Below are 16259 nucleotides of genomic sequence, written 5' to 3'. Positions count from 1 at the left end.
GTAAACTACAACTCTACTGAGATACCATAAAATAGCTCCTACAATAGCTATAATGAAAAAATATATAAAAAACAAACATTTCCCCAGCAGTATAGAATTTATCCCATTAGTACCCTGGGACTGGTTATGTAAAATAGTAAAGCCAATTTGAAAACAGGTGGTAGTTACTCAAATTTTTAAATAGAATTGCCACATGAACCACACCTACAAATATGCAAAATTATTCCAAACATGTTTTCAAACAAAAACATCAGCATTCATAGTAGCATTATGCATAATAAACAAAGATAAATATGTATAAAATATCCACCAAATGATTAATAAAGCGGAATGTGATTCTACCCACATAATAGAATATTATCTCACAATATAAAAGAATAGATGTCTATTGATCAATGATTTACAAGTTGTGGCAGAGATGAAATTCAAAAGCATAGTAACTGAAGGAACCACTAACCAAAAATCAAATGCTTTAGGATTCCATTCGTGTGACACTTACAGAACTGTTAAGTCCATAAAGTTTAAAAGTAAATTACTGGTTGCATATGTCTAATGGAGTAAGAACTAACAGGTAAGGAAGTATGTTCGATGCCGAAGTGTTTCACACTGTGCTGATGATTGCATAAATTCCATTGAATCTTACATTTTAAATAAGTAAAATTTAAGATATATAAAATACCTCAATGAACATGTTAAAAAAATCATAGCAAAATAATAATTACATTTACAGTTGTGATCCACCATGTGTGGCTTGAAACAGAACCTGGTTTTTCTGGAAGTGTCTTAAGTGTTCTTAAACACTGATTCATCTCCCCAGTTCCAAGATGGTTACTCTTTCTAATGAAATTTTAAAATTAGTTACAAAGGGATGACTAGTAATATTCAGAAACAGGAATTGTGGAAGTGGGGATAGACTACCAGAAAATTAAAAGTAATCAAACATGAATTGCTTAATCAGTTTTATTGAAATTCATCAGATGAAAAGAAGCATCCGTGTTCCATAGAAAAGGATTAATGTTGTACTTTATGTATTTTAAACACCAACAACTGCTTAAGAAAATCCATGTGAGTTCTACTTTTTTGTTTTTACTTAAGGAGCGAACTCTTTTTTTCACCAAAACTCCCTGAACTCAATCTTTCCCAATAAAAACAATCTTTGTTTCAAAATTCTCTATTCACCTATACTCAGGTTCCCAAAGAAGTGTCCACATTTAGCAATACAATTAACAATTTATAGTGTTTTTGCAAATGGAACTGTTTCTAAAGATCAAAATTTCTAATAGGCAAATCATCTCTAAAATGTGAAATTCACAGATTACTAGGTCTGATTTAGAAACACAAATATGCCAATCATACTATGTAAAGCAGCAAGAAATTCACTTCCAAGCATATACTGTGGAAGTTTTTTTTTAAAAACCTCATCTTAATTCTTAGACTTCTAATTCCTTTTCTTTCACCTATCAGGAATGTTTCTCAGTTGACAACTGAGTCTCAGAGAAGACTCAATTTAGACGTGTACTTTAAGATTTCAGGGTATTATCACATGGACATAACCATCCTCCAATGCAAAACAAAAAAAGTTAAATTTTCCGCATAGAATATTGCAAGTATCACCTGTAGCATTTAGCAATGCTGAGGAAAAACATTGGCTAGCAGTCCAAAATTAATTTAAAGCACTTTCTTCCATAGATATCCCCAAAACTATTTTTTGTAAAAAGAAAAAATGGAATACTTCTGACTCCAATTCATACTTCAAAGTTTAGGTCACTAAAAATTGCCTTCAAATTATTTTTTATTGTTGTTTTGTTTGGTTTGGTTAATTTTGGTTTTTCTCCTTTCTAAACACCTATAAGCAACAATTACTCATCAAAATTACTGTATAACATTTAGAGTCGAGTGACAAATTTTAAAAACATTTATTTTAAAGCATAACTTCACGTTGGAGTTTCAGTAAACAAAGCTATGGCTTCATTATATGTTGAAGTTTTGCTGAGTACAGTCTAGCAAACAGCAGATATATGATAATAGTACTTTGTAGTAAAAGGTGTTTTTTTAAAAAAAAATCAAGTATGAGACAAAGGTACAATATCAACATTTTCTGGTTGAATGCTTTGCGTCTTGCTTATCTTCAAACTATTTCAAAAGATGTTGCTTTTCTTTGATACTTGACTTTCTCAGAAGATAAAGATGTGCTTAGTGATTCTTTGTACTTGAATGGATATGTTGATACAGTCTGCCTAAACTGAAAACTAAAAGCTTACCTATTAAGAACAGTATCATTCAGGATTCCCAACAGTGTTAAAGCAGGAGACAAGAGCCACTGCTACTTCTTTCAGCAAACACCAGAAAAAAAAAACTTAAACAAAGAGGGGCAAGATACTGTATTAATACTGGGTTAATTAAAAGTCTGTGTTCTTTGCAAGGGAGGGCCAATTTAAAATGAACTGCAATCTTTTTGCCATTACTTATATATCCACATTTTATTGAGAAAAGCAACTTAGAAACATGATTATAACTGCATGCATAATTGAGGAATTTGTCAGCTGAATGCACTCAATGCTTGTCTTATGGGAAGTCAACTATTTTGAAAATTGGCTGCGCAATGAAAAGTTACATTTAGAAGCCTGGAAAACTTGTGGTTCAGGGCATTCAATGTTTCTTTGATAAAAGAAGGAGAATGTCACAATCACCTTAAGAAATTGCAATGATTAACACATCATGAACATAACCTGTAAATACATTTCAACAACAGTAACATCACATGAAAATATTCATGTTCACAATGAGGCATTTTTGGAATATGAGTCTCTCCTCTCCCTCTCCCTCTCCCTCTCCCTCTCCCTCTTCCTCTCCCTCTCCCTCTCCCTCTCCCTCTCCCCCTCTCTCTCTCACTCTCTCTCTCTCTCCTCTTTCAATTCCTCAAAGTTGAAATGAAGATATCCTTATGCTACACAGTAATATAAAAGCAGGAGCATATTGGTTTTTTGTAAAATCCTTACAGAACAGAAATGCCTTGGCAGATAACAATGCTATTCTACATAAAGTTTTAACTTCGTCTCTCATTTCTTACCACCATTTTCACATTTTCATTATGCTTGTTTGCATGCGAGAACATCAATTAATCTATTATTTCAACATGTAAGCCTATTTCTTTTGAAGCAAGGATTTCTATAAAAGCAATGGAGATTTCTTTAAATTTCAAGATGCTGAAGGAAGAACTCGGAACATTCATGCTTGCTGCTTTGCCTGGGCTTCTGCTTCCTGGAATAAAACAAATAAACAAAACTGACATTTAAATATCAAAAGGCAGATACTCTTCTTCATTCTGGTTAAAATAAACTATCTCAAGTGACTAAGGTTATTTAAAAAAATAGCAGTTACTTCCATGATATAAAAAAAAAAGACTTTAAAATAATGAGCAGAGGCTTTCACCATGCCAGAAAGTATTATGGAGGCTGCTGTAAGCAGATCAGCATCACATCCTTACTCAGCTGTGGATCCTATATACCACACACCCAACTCTCAGGCAAGAGAGGCCCCTGGGAAAGTATGACTTTTATAGTAGTTAACAGCTATTTTCTGCTTGGACTTGAAGCCTGCTCCACAAGAGGAAATTCATATCTGGTTCTATAAGCCTGTTAAAAAGCAAGGAGGTCACAAGTTCTTAGAGGAATCCACTACTGTTTTGCTAAATGGTCATGTTGCATTCATCACACTGCCTTCTAAATGACTCGATTTATGACCATATAGTGCTGCTTAAAAACTTGGTCATAGACATTTCTTTTTGCTGTGAACAGCAGTTGATAACTAATCAAAGTACTAGGAAAAGTAACTGTTGAATGCTTAGTCATGAATGGTACATCTGTACCACCCTCTACAAGTCTGAAAGAGCACTTTGGACAAGGGAGTGGGAAAAAAAGAGACAGAGGATGGAAATGTTATAGAATGCTGTCTTTGTGCACAACATAACTTTACACTCATTTCATGAACTCACAATGAGGTTACCTACAGAAGATGTGGCCCTGAGGATATTCTCTCATGGAATTAAGGGAGGGGCTTCTGAGGTCATGCCCATTCTTGAGAAGCTATTGGCAGTTAACAGGTAAAGGTTGCAGTTAACAGTGAATGATTGCAGTTAAAGGTTGCTAGGGGATATAAAGTAATTTTTTTTTCATTGATATATGGCTTTGGTAAATGGCTCCCTATCATTAACAGCAACCCTTTTTAAACTCAATAGGTCATACACAAAGGCACAAGGAGAGGTTCTGGGAGACGGACACAAGGTAATGAGGTGAATACGATCAGAATCCATTACATATATGTATAAAATTATCAAAATAAGTACAAAAGGCTTTTAAAATCTTGGCAGAAAACCAAACCAGAACACAACTATGAAAGAGCAACTAACGTATGCAGCTGGGGAATCATTTATATTATAATGTTCAGAAGCTTGTGTCAAGTGTTTCTTCACATAAATGCACATCTATTTCCAGTGACCAGTACTCTCCCCATTGTCACACTCCATGTTTCTTAATGAAAGACATTGCTAACAGGGGCATCTAAATCAAAAGGGAAATCTACACCTTCAATCCCAGTACTGGGGAAGAATGGCAAAGGCAGGTGGATGTGTTTGAATTCAAGGCCAGCCTGGTCTACAAATCAAGTTCATATTTAATTTCAAGAATAAAATATAATGTAGAACCAGTGTGACAGCTCAGAAGGCAAAGGTGCCTGCTGTCCAGGATGCAAGCCTGATGACCTGAGTTCAAATCTTGGAACTTTTACATATATATGTGCATTGTGGCACTAATGCTCCCTCCCAACACACACATACACACACACACACACACACAAATATGCATATACACTGAATAACAAACAATATTAAAAGAAAGTAAACAAGATCCATAAAATATACGCATTTAAGTAGCAATAGTTGTCCTCTGGCCTCCATATACACATGCATGCCCAAGTACATGCAATACATGCATACATACACATACATACATACATACATACATACATACAATGATGATAAGAAAATTAATTTTTAAGAGGATATCCTATGAACTTCACTCTGTACCTGCACATGGTTTAAGTTAATTAATTCAGGATTCAGATCTTAGCTCTGCCAGTCAATTATGCATCCTTGGACAAAGTAAATTAAGTCTTCATTTATACTGTAGAATTTCATTCCAGACACTTAGATCATAAAGAATATGTTAGGATAAAACATGAGAGAGGATGTACACAGAGCATGCGGCTGGCTCACTGAGTAACCCCATTACAGGCACGAACTCTTTCTGATTTTCCTCTCCTCTTGTTTTTGAAACTAAGTTCACTGTTAGGTGATATTAATCTTGGTTATTAATCTCCTGAATAGATTATTTTCAATTAAAATAGGATTGTTTCACATACCACAGCTGAAGCAGTTTCCATGGCCACTTTCCACACATAATGATTCAAACTAGATTACTGAAAAACATTTTTCTAACCATAACTCTCTACCATATTAAAATATTACTGCAAGTGGTTTTTCTAGCCAAATGATTTTCTCCCTAAAGACAAATGCCACTGGATTTATATTTTGGTCAAAGTAGAAACTACCTTATTATTTCCTATCTTAAAATCATCACATTCACTACAGAGAACTGCCAGTGAGTGCTAAGAAGTACTTCTGAATTGATAGAAGCAAGAAATGAGTACTTTTAAGTACCCTGGGTACACAAAAGGATAATAGAGCATATCTGTCCACCACAAGAATGTACATTATGGAAATATTTGCTGGGAAGTTCTATTAGGTAGCAATCTTTCTAGTACATCAGTTTCCAATAATTTTAAAGGATATGTACAATTAATGATTTGAAAATTAAGGAATGAGAGAAGGCTGTTCCTATTGGCTATTATTCCTTCCAGGCTTCTTATTTTAGCCCATGCACAGGTTCTAAATATAATTAGAGAATTATCTAGAGAACACAAATCTATAACTCATTTTTATATTTTTCTACAAGCTACATAGTTCCCTCTTTTCAACAACCATAAACATCCTAATTAGACTACATGTTTCTTATATAAATAGTTTAACTAAAAACTAAGATTGTTTGCAACTACCAAAAATGACAGTGCATTATGTCAACAGACTATAATAAAATTCATGTGGATGTGGTCCCCTCCCTCTCTTTTGCCTACTGAGCAAGTGGTACAAATGGACGGGATAAGCTTGGAAAGACAGCATGGGATGGACTGGGATGGAGAGCAATTTCATCATACTACCCGGAGTGACAAAAACATATAAATCATTTGTTCTAGAATTTTCAATTAATATTTCCAGACCAGAGTTGAAAGAACTATGGGAAGTGAGACTGTATAAAAGGAAGCCATAATATAATTTTTCAAATGGTAACATGAGCTTATGGAATGGAGTAGTATTTTTAGTAGGCTTTATTGTTGGATATTTGTTTCCAACATTATAGAAAATAGACATATGCATACTTCATATATTTAAGTTATATAGGACTTTAATATTATATCCATGAAGTTCAATGATTAATTAATTTAATTGACACTCTTTTGAAACATTTACCATTTCCCCACAGGTTTGAGATTATGGATTATAATCTGAATCATGCATTTATCCAAGCACCTTGTTAAATGTCAATGCTTATAATGTGACTTGGCTCATTGGACTTCTAACTCCATCATTCACTTTCTTAAAACTATTTCACTTAAGGCCCTCTTGATTGATTTGCGGACTTTAAAGCATCCCAAGGTAGAAATCTTACTATACCATATCCTTCTTCTAATGCTTACACTGCTCACACCTATCAAATTTAGTTTCTTAAGACAAATTTTCTTTGCAGGGTGACCAACCTTGCAATGATCCCATCACAGGGGAAGTCAGGCTACTCTGATCAGTTCAGGGCAGACAAGAATGAGATCCTGACACAGTAAGCGAGAAAGGAGAAGAAGGGAAGGAATGGAAAATATGCAGATTAAATTAAAGTAAACCATATCTTAAACTACTGAAATAATCATCCCATGAGCTGAGTATGGTGATGCACACTTTTAATCACTTGGGAGGCAAAGGATGGAGGATCAATATGAATTAGGGACCAGATTGATCTACATAGTGAGTTCCAGAACAGCAAGGGCTACACAGTTCAACACCAACCAAAGAAATAAACAAAGAAACAAAATTTACACCATTGCTTTCCCATGTTTTCCATGGTGAGGGCTGGGTGTCTAATAGAAAACAGTGAAGCTACCTGATACAGCAATCATTACCTGGCCCCAAAGTACCTAGGTAATCGTAAACCTTCTAACTGTCCTTTGTTTAATATCCTCAACTCAAAAGTCACACTGCACTCCACTCTGTCCCCTTGATCTGAGATCATCATGTATAGCTACATGCACCTATGCAGTGCTTTTCTTTGCTGTCCTGTCAAAAGGACTTAGTTCATTTCAATGTTTTGAACTCTCCACCAGATCAAATAACACCATTCTACTCAAAACTTCTCCAATCTCTTCAATAAGAAATAAAAACTACTGCCCTCAAATCCTATGTCCTTTATTTATGAAAGTCGTATAAAATTGACCATAGTATGTCTTCAATTATAATTACCTATGCACATGCTTATATAATCTGTACATATACACTCACTAGGTTATGAACAGAATGTAAGGATTATTTCATACGTAATGTTTGTTCCACCATTGATTTCAGTGACTGGCAATTAATAAACATTTGGTGAATGAATGAATCTTAATGTTAACTGAAGGGGACAAAGTCATCAGCCACAGGAAATAGACCGTCCTTTCTTTTTCACTCTCTGATCTGCATTAAACTCACTGGCTTAACTTGGGTCTTAGCAATTATTTCAACAAAAACAAGAAAAAAAAGTTCTTCTAGTTTGATTCAGTTTTTACAAAACCTAAAATATAACATTTATCCATGGGAAAGGAATGTTTGGCAAGGAAGCAGAACCTCAGAGTGAAACAAACATATTTACAAAGCCTGTCTGGTGAAAACGTAGATGGTATTATAGGTTCCCAAGATTGAAGAAGGAACTAGAGCTTAAATAAATTGCTGTTCATAAAATCTACTCTTAAGAGTGGAACACAAATGAGTGCTACTGGGAAAACCTATTTTGATTAAGTGATCTGGTACAAAAAAGACCAAATGGAAAAGGCAAAGGTCTATTGAACGTCCCTATAATTCTGAACAAGTAATTTCGCTTTTGCTTTCCTTCTTTATTTGGGCTCCCTTGGGAACACTGTCACTTGAAAAATTAATTTGTCTTGGCAAGGAATAAAATACCAAAGTTAGCTAGCAATTTAATGACCAGTTTTGTAACTCAAAGATTCTTATTACCCTTGAATAGCTGACTATATCATTTACTCTCACAGAAGCTAATAGCTGCTGCTAAGGAGATGACCATGAACTAAGACACTTGATGGACGTGTAGAACTGAGCATGATATCTGGAGGTCTAAAGCTAGAAATCACATCTTTGAGAATGAATAACAATATATCTACTACCTGGGAAGCTTGATAGAGAAGTTCACTTCTCTAACTGTACTTCACTAAATGTGCTATGCACATTTGTCTGCCCCAATAGGGGTTAAGTAAGTATATTACCACAAACACTGTTCTAGACTTCATTTGAATATTAACAGGCATGACTTTTATTGATTAAAAAAACAGCAGCAATAAGATGGTCAGCAATGAAGGAAACAGAGGAATCATACCTTTGAACCAGGTGGTGCTGTCAAGCCTAAAAAGGCATAAACTGCATTATTTTCTCGGGCTTCAAAGAAGGCATCATAATCCTTGTGAAAAGAAGACAAGAAAAATTAGCAGTCTGCAACCGAATAGAGATGTGCTCATAATGACTTGACTGGGTGACAGGATTGGGTATCTCCTTGGGGGCCCAAGCTCCATAATGCTGAAATTCTGGAAGGAGTAATAAACAGACAGACAGACAGATGGACTGACTGACTGACTGATTTCTGAGACTATACATATTAATACCAACCTTGGAGGCTGAGGCAAAAGGATCACTAATTCCAGGCCAGACTATCCTCCACAGGGAAACAATCTCAAAACAAAACAAAAACAAAAACAAAAACAAAAACAAAAACAAAACATATCCTCCTAAGTGAGCTCCCAAATGAGGAGCAGAAATGTCTGGTGTGTCTTTGGAAAATGTTTACATGGCCAGTTTGCAAAATCTCAAAGTTGGTTTGTATTCTTCTTGATTTAAAATAGAGTGAGAAAAAACCCAGACAAAGCATTGTTAGAGAAAAATAAATAAATAATAAATTAATCAAACCTCCAAAACTATCAGTAAATTTGTTTTGTAATAGGTTTTGTGTTTTTATAAGATTTCCATGTGTGTATGTGTGTTATCTCTGAAGCTATATGTATGTTTTTGTGCTCTCTCTTTGATTGTATTTTTCCTTTTCTGTTTTGTCCTTTGATGGTTTGTTAGCTTTCATCATATTTCACTTCATTTTACTGTCTTTTTAAAGGTAATTATATGTTTTCTAACAATAGGAAAGGTATAGAATTGGGTGGATGAGGAAATGCAGAAGTCATGAGAGGAGTTTTGGGAGAGGAAACTAATCTTATATTGTTGGGAAAAAATCAACAACAAAATAAATACAAAGAGAAAAGGATGGGGGAAGGGAGAAACAACATTTGGATACTATTTAATGTGTATTAGAAGGTCAGTTGGTCTTTGGGTCAGAAAATGCCTAATGGTTATTGCACATAAAACGGAGTTGCAGCTGCTTGCACCTTCCTCCAGCACTCAAAGCAAGCATTTCTCAGCAGCAGATTGTTTCTTTCCAGTGGGAGACTCATTCCATTTCTCCATATTTCTCTTCTCTTACTGGATTTAATGATTTCCTCAGGCTGAAACCAATATTAGCTACTTAAGGCCAGAAGAACAGTGGGGCTGTAGTGTGTTTGCAAATAGAGTCAAGTGTTCTTGAAATATGAGCAAAGAAAGCATTGACCCTGCGAATACAAGAGAATCCTGACACGTCTCAATTTGGTTCAACTTAAAGTTGCTGCCCCCCCCCCCAAGCCACTAAGCTTTCACCAAAAGTAACAAGTGGAACTATCTACAATTATAACTTGTAATCAACGGCAAACATAGTTAAATGTCTATTTTCTGTGTGTGGCCTTGATTAGTGTGATTTCTAGATATGCATAGGGAAGGGGAGAGTAAATAAAACAATAAGGAAAGTAAAAGAAAATAAACAAAAACATATAGTCCTTTCTTTCCCTCATATTCCTCATAGTCTGAACTTAAAACATTTTGCATTATGAAATATAATGTTAAGAGAATCAAAAGATGACCTGCAGTATGGAAGAAAAGAATTGCAAAATGTGAAAGTGGTAAAGAACTCATTTCTAATATACATAAAAATCATGACCTAATAGTAATAAAACAACAAAATTAAAAGTGATACTGGCTAAACTAAACAGACACTTAAAGAGAATAGACAGATGTCAAATAAGCACATAAATGTGTTAATTTTGATCATTACATAAAACCATTATAATGACCAGAAGCTACCAAGACACCAAGCTATTTAGGATTGGTTTAAAAGGCTGACAATAGGTCTGAGAAGTGGCTCAGGGCTGCAGCCTTTGTCTATTGTGAGTACAATTCTGGGTGAAATATGCAGCTACATAGGAAAAACCAAAGAGCCATAAAACTTCTGACATCAGGAGCTGAAGGGAAAGACTGAGTATTAGGAACCTGTGCAAAATGACATTCCACATTCCTTACAAATTAAAAATATAATTACTGTGTTAATCAGTAAACACATCCCTGGGCTTTACCCCTGAGAAATGATAATTAGTGTTATACAAAAAATCAAAGCACTTATAATCACAATAGCTCAGATTTGGAAACAATGAAAATGTCTACCAATGTATAATATACCACCATCCAACTATATGAGGGGGAAAAGTATTTAAGCAAAAAAACCAATTAGATCTCAAACACATCCAATTCATTGAAAGAAGCCAGCATCAAAAGACCACATACTTTATGAAACCATTTATATGACCTTACCAAAAGGACAAAACTATATTGATGATGATAGATTAGAATTGGTCACAGATTAGGGGTAGGCATAGCATGTACATATAAAGGAATATCATGAGAGTTTGAGAGATGGTTTTGCATTTCTATTGTAGCACTAGTTTCACAAACCAATGCATGTGTTAAAGTTCAGAGAAAGCCATATACCAAAAATAGCAGCTACCATATACTAAAATTTTAAACATTAAACTTACAAAATGTAATAACATTTTAAGAAAAATAACAAAAAGAAATTATACAAATTCAAGTTAACCCAACTAAAACTTGACTGAACCATCCAAATAAGACATGCCTCAAATGAATATCTACAAAGGACAATAGGCTTATAAAAATGTCCATCATAATGAATTATTGAATTCTAAATAAAACCACAGGGAAATACCTTTAACCATGCAAAAGTGAGGTTTTTCAAAAGGACAAAAATGTAATGAGTATTGGGAAAGACATAGAGGAAATAACCCTTCTGCACTATTGCATACGAATGTAAATTAGTACAACCATCATGGAAAATGAAATACAGAGGTTCCCCAAACCATTAAAATGAACTACCTTAAGCCAGTCTGGTCTATATAGCAAGCTCTGGGACAGCCAGAAATAAATAGACCCTGTTTTAAAAAGAAGAAAAAGAAGAGAAAACAAGGATGGTAGGAGGAGAAGAGGAGGAGGAGGAGGAGGAGGAGGAGAAGGAGAAGAAGAAGCAGCAGCAGAAGCAGCAGCAGCATTCTTCTCCCTTTGCGGCACATATACAAAGGAAGTGAGGTCATTATGGGAATAGGTCTTACACAGGTAGTCCTAGTACTCATAGTGGAGGCAAGAGAATTGCCTGAGTTTAAGGCCAAACTAGTCTGTCTATAGGGAACCCTGGGTTTAAATCAGTCTGTCGAAGAGATTGCTACAATCAGTATTACTGCAACAGTAGTCACAACAGGCTATGTATGAAATCAGCTTCTGTCCTACAATGGATGAAGGAAAAAAATTTCTGTATGTATATACAATAAACAGTAAAACACTATTCAGCCATTAAAATAAAACTCTTTTATCCGTGACATGGCTAAACCTTGAGAATATGTTAAGCAAAAATCAGCCATCAGAAATGCAAATACCTTGTGTTTTCTACTTTTGAATTGTTGAATTTACATATAAAGTTAGCATTTTGATGAGTATATGAAGTAACAGATTTCATGATGGAATTTGTGAGTTGCATATGAGTTTTTGTGTGTGTGCGTACACATGTGCATATGTTTATAGAAGCCAGTGGTCATCATCAGATGTCCTCTACCTTATATTTTGGAACAGGGTCTCCCATTGAAGCTGGAACACTATAGACATGCATTGCCTTGCCCATTCTTCACTAGAGAACTAAGATGAACTTAGGTTATTATGGAGTCGCTTCTCCAGTCTTGCATTATGAATTTTTGTTGCTTTACTTCCCCTCCTCTCTTTCCCAACTTGCTTTCCCCATCTCTCCTTCCAATATTCTATTGATTCTATTACATTTTTACTGTTTCTATTCCCTCCACATTCCTCCTTTAAAACTTCTTTCCCCTGTCTTGTGGTCTTTTGCCTAGTTTTATGAGACTTTAGAACACTCAGTCCCAAATGGGATGTCTCTATCAAATCCCTCTCCTTAGGGCTGAGGGAACCCTGTATCAGAGAGGAGAGAGGCACCAAGGAAACAGGGCTTTCTAAACATAGCAGTACCTATGCAAGTATTAACTCACAGATACTGAGACAGCATGCACAGAGCTTGAACAGGTCTACACCATATTGGGTCCCAGTATGGAGAGAAGTGGACACATGCCTCCATCCCTAACCCAGAAGATATCACCAATTGACAAAGTACAGTCTCATCTGGATATATAAACCACACTTACAGGGAGTTGTGCCCAGCCGTAGATAGCCAACACAAAATGAACTACGTATTTATAGAGATATTTTTGTATCATATTTTGGACATTTTCTGAGACAGGGTTTCTCTGTGTAACAGAGCGCTGGCCGTCCTGTACTTGATTTGTAGACCAGACTGAACTCAAACTCATAAAAATCCGCCTGCCTCTGCTTCCTAAGTGCTGGGATTAAAGTTGTGTGCCACCAAGCCCAGCCTTTTTGGACACTGTTTTCTTTAATTTTACTGGTCTTTTGCTTCTATATTGTGGTTTCTGGTTTTGTGATTTTATGGTGTGTGCTTCTAGTGCTCAATCTATTCATCTATTTGCTGGTTTGTTTTCTAAAGAGTCAAAGTGACGATCTGGAGTATGATGGGTGGAGAAGGGGAGAGGATCTGGAAGTCTGGAAGGAGTTGGGGAAAAGGAAATTGTCATCAAAATATTTTGCATGAAAAATTATTTTCAATAGAATTACTAGTTCTATCTATTCTTTTGTAAATTTTATGCCTTTGTTTTTCATTATAGCTATTTATCTGTTAATATACACTTATTTGTGTTCTTATATGTGAAATTTGAGCAAATCAAGCTTATAAAAGCAGCGAATAGACCACTGGTACCAGCATGCTTCTTATTGTCCAGATAAACTGTTTAAGTTCCTGAGTCAAAAGTAAAACTAGCTGGACTCTGATACTAATTCTATGCTGAGACTGGTAAGTTATTCAAGGTTTAAAGACACATACATAGTCACTATCTACACTTTTAACAAGTGGTAAGGAAGCAAAGTACAACATTCAAAAGAATCAAGCGTACCAGGCATTGTGGTACATGCCTCCTGTAAGTCTAGCATTTTACGGGCAGAATCATAATCAGCCTAGGCCAGCCAGAAACATAAAACCCCTTCTATATCACCCTGAACTACAATGTGAGGTCTCTAAAGGACAAAAACAAAAAAAAAAAAAAGCCATACAGGAAAGTATTTTATTATAAAAAAATAATAAAAACAACTTATATAAGTCGTTAGGTTCATGTAAAATAAAGCAATTCTTCATCTGTATAAAAATCTGGTAATATGATACCATGTAAGGGATCTAGCTGTCTTGGTTCAGACACAGAAAAAAAATATGTTTGTGAATCTAAGGAGAAAAGGAACATTTTTTTCCTTAATTAAACCAGGTCAATTAAATTATTCCACAAATATTTATTAATTATGTAATTATATAAACTAAACATCATTTGCTGTTGTTATTTTTAGTTTGAGAAATGTTGTCAATATGTAGTTCAGGGTGGATTCAAAGTGTGATCTTTGGGACTCTATCTTCCAACTGACTTGGGACTGCAGGCATATACCCCTATGCCTGACATAAGCAGGTGCTTGATGTTAAATATATACTAGTAAGCAAGGTAGTTTGTGTTGTGGGCAAAAAATAAAGTAATGAAAATTAATGCGCATCACTGGAATTCCAATGTCATTAACCAAAAATGTACAAGTCCTTTAGAACAAGGATACTTCAATTTTATAGCTCAAATAGCAGAGTTTCACATATATAATCATCGTCTCATCACCACAGTCCAGTGGCATTCATAGGATATCATTTCCATATACAGGAAGCATTTTTCATTGTTCAAAACAGACAGTGCTATTGTCATTGCATAGGTAGAAGCCAAGGGTCCTTTGAAAGATCCAGCAATACACAGGGGGTCACTACAAACAAAAGATTGTCCTTCTGAGGCGCCAATAGTACCAAGGTTGGCTAATCCTCAGATAAGTAAAAGCAAATTAATATGGAAAGCAAATTACTTAATATTTCAGAGTAAAACAAAGCCAAGCAGGAGATAGTAAGGAAATCCCGAGATTAGCAATAGTAAGATGTTTCTAGCAAAGCCTTCTGGTACTCTAGATTAGCATGAAACTTACTGTAATGCACAAAGTACACATCACTGGTATCTAAGTTTTATGCCAATGATTGCCACAATTTTTTCTGTCTGAGAGTTTATAAAATAAAATCTTAACTCTCATTATTACTAAACTCCTAAGTCTGTTAGGCACAAAGCAGCACCAAACAGAAGATGCCTTCCTCTTCCACTAACAGATATGTATTTGGTTTACTGAGTCTCACCTCTTTATGTTTCATTTCCATCTTTGTAATTCTTAGGGATTACTTTATTTTTTCCCCATAAGGTAATCCATTCCCATGAAGTGTTACTTCCAAGAAAGAGGTAAGCCAGATAGATTTGGATTCCTAATGCCTACTGTGATTGTTTACAAAAATAAAACAGACATTTCAAAAAGGAGACAGCAATAATGTGGTTTATATTTTCCAAAACTATGAGGATTTTGAAAGTATCTAACACCAAAACCAAACCAAAACAAAACAAAAACAGAAAGCAAAACAGAGAAAAGAGGGTAGGCAAATGGTTGGAGATAAAAGGTGCTTATCTTTTCTGTGGTGTGAACATAACTTGGATCAAAACATCACATAGTAAAATACAAATATGTTCTGATTTCTATGTCTCTAAAAAGTAACAGTTTTAAATGAACAGTCAAAATCACACATTATCTTACATTATCTTACTGACAACGTTTTACATTGTTTTATTTTTAATTAAAATAGAATTGCATTGTTTCCCCCCTTTCCATGAATCCCCTTGAACTCATGGCCTATGTTTTAAATTATGTGGGGTTTTTTTGTGTGTGCATGCGTGTGTGTGTGTGTGTGTGTGTGTGTGTGTGTGTGTGTGTGTGTGTTTGAATGCCATGGACTCACTGGACTTTACAGCTCCTTCTATTTCCTGAGATTCAATGATTCGCAGAAAATTTAAAAGAATAGCCTAAGAGGCTTCATCTATCTTAAGATAAAATTTACACATTGGTCCTATATTCATGAAATCTGAAACAGAACTGAAAATTCACTGACGGGAAAAATACATCAATGAATTTTCCCATTTTGGTTATACCTTTCTCCTAGATAGTAATAATTAGCAAAAGAGATTCTCTAAGATATCCTCTTCATTCTTATATAAGCCAATGATATAGAGGTGCCTCTGAAAACATTTATTCTAAGCCTGGTATAGCGGAAAGTCATTATAATCCTAGCAATCAGAGAGTAAGTTAGGAGGATCAGGAGTACAGGTTCATCTCAGCAACATTGGAATCTGAGGCCAATCTCAGCTGTCTCAAAAATAATAGCTAGATTGAAAAAGAGGGGAGAATGGGACTGCTCATCAAAGAGAAAGTCCCACAGCAAAATAACTCC

At 35.1% G+C, this 16259-nt stretch overlaps 1 protein-coding gene across 1 annotated transcript in view; it reads right to left on the bottom strand.

Moving 5' to 3' along the window:
* Positions 1-1897: 1897 nt before the first annotated feature.
* The window catches only part of Sh3bgrl (SH3 domain binding glutamate rich protein like), a 76557-nt gene continuing 62195 nt past the window's right edge, over positions 1898-16259 (bottom strand). Inside the window, exons 3-4 of the mRNA XM_052170517.1 lie at positions 8748-8828; positions 1898-3261 (exon numbers count right to left, since the gene is read on the bottom strand). Of these exons, the coding sequence (XP_052026477.1) occupies positions 3229-3261; positions 8748-8828 (114 nt within the window). The 3' untranslated portion in view covers positions 1898-3228. The remainder of the gene's footprint in view (positions 3262-8747; positions 8829-16259) is intronic.

This window comes from Apodemus sylvaticus, chromosome X, assembly GCF_947179515.1.
Source record: "Apodemus sylvaticus chromosome X, mApoSyl1.1, whole genome shotgun sequence".
Lineage (NCBI taxonomy): Eukaryota > Metazoa > Chordata > Mammalia > Rodentia > Muridae > Apodemus > Apodemus sylvaticus.
Note: the sequence above shows the minus strand (reverse complement) of the source record. Positions and strands in the feature narration are given on the sequence as shown.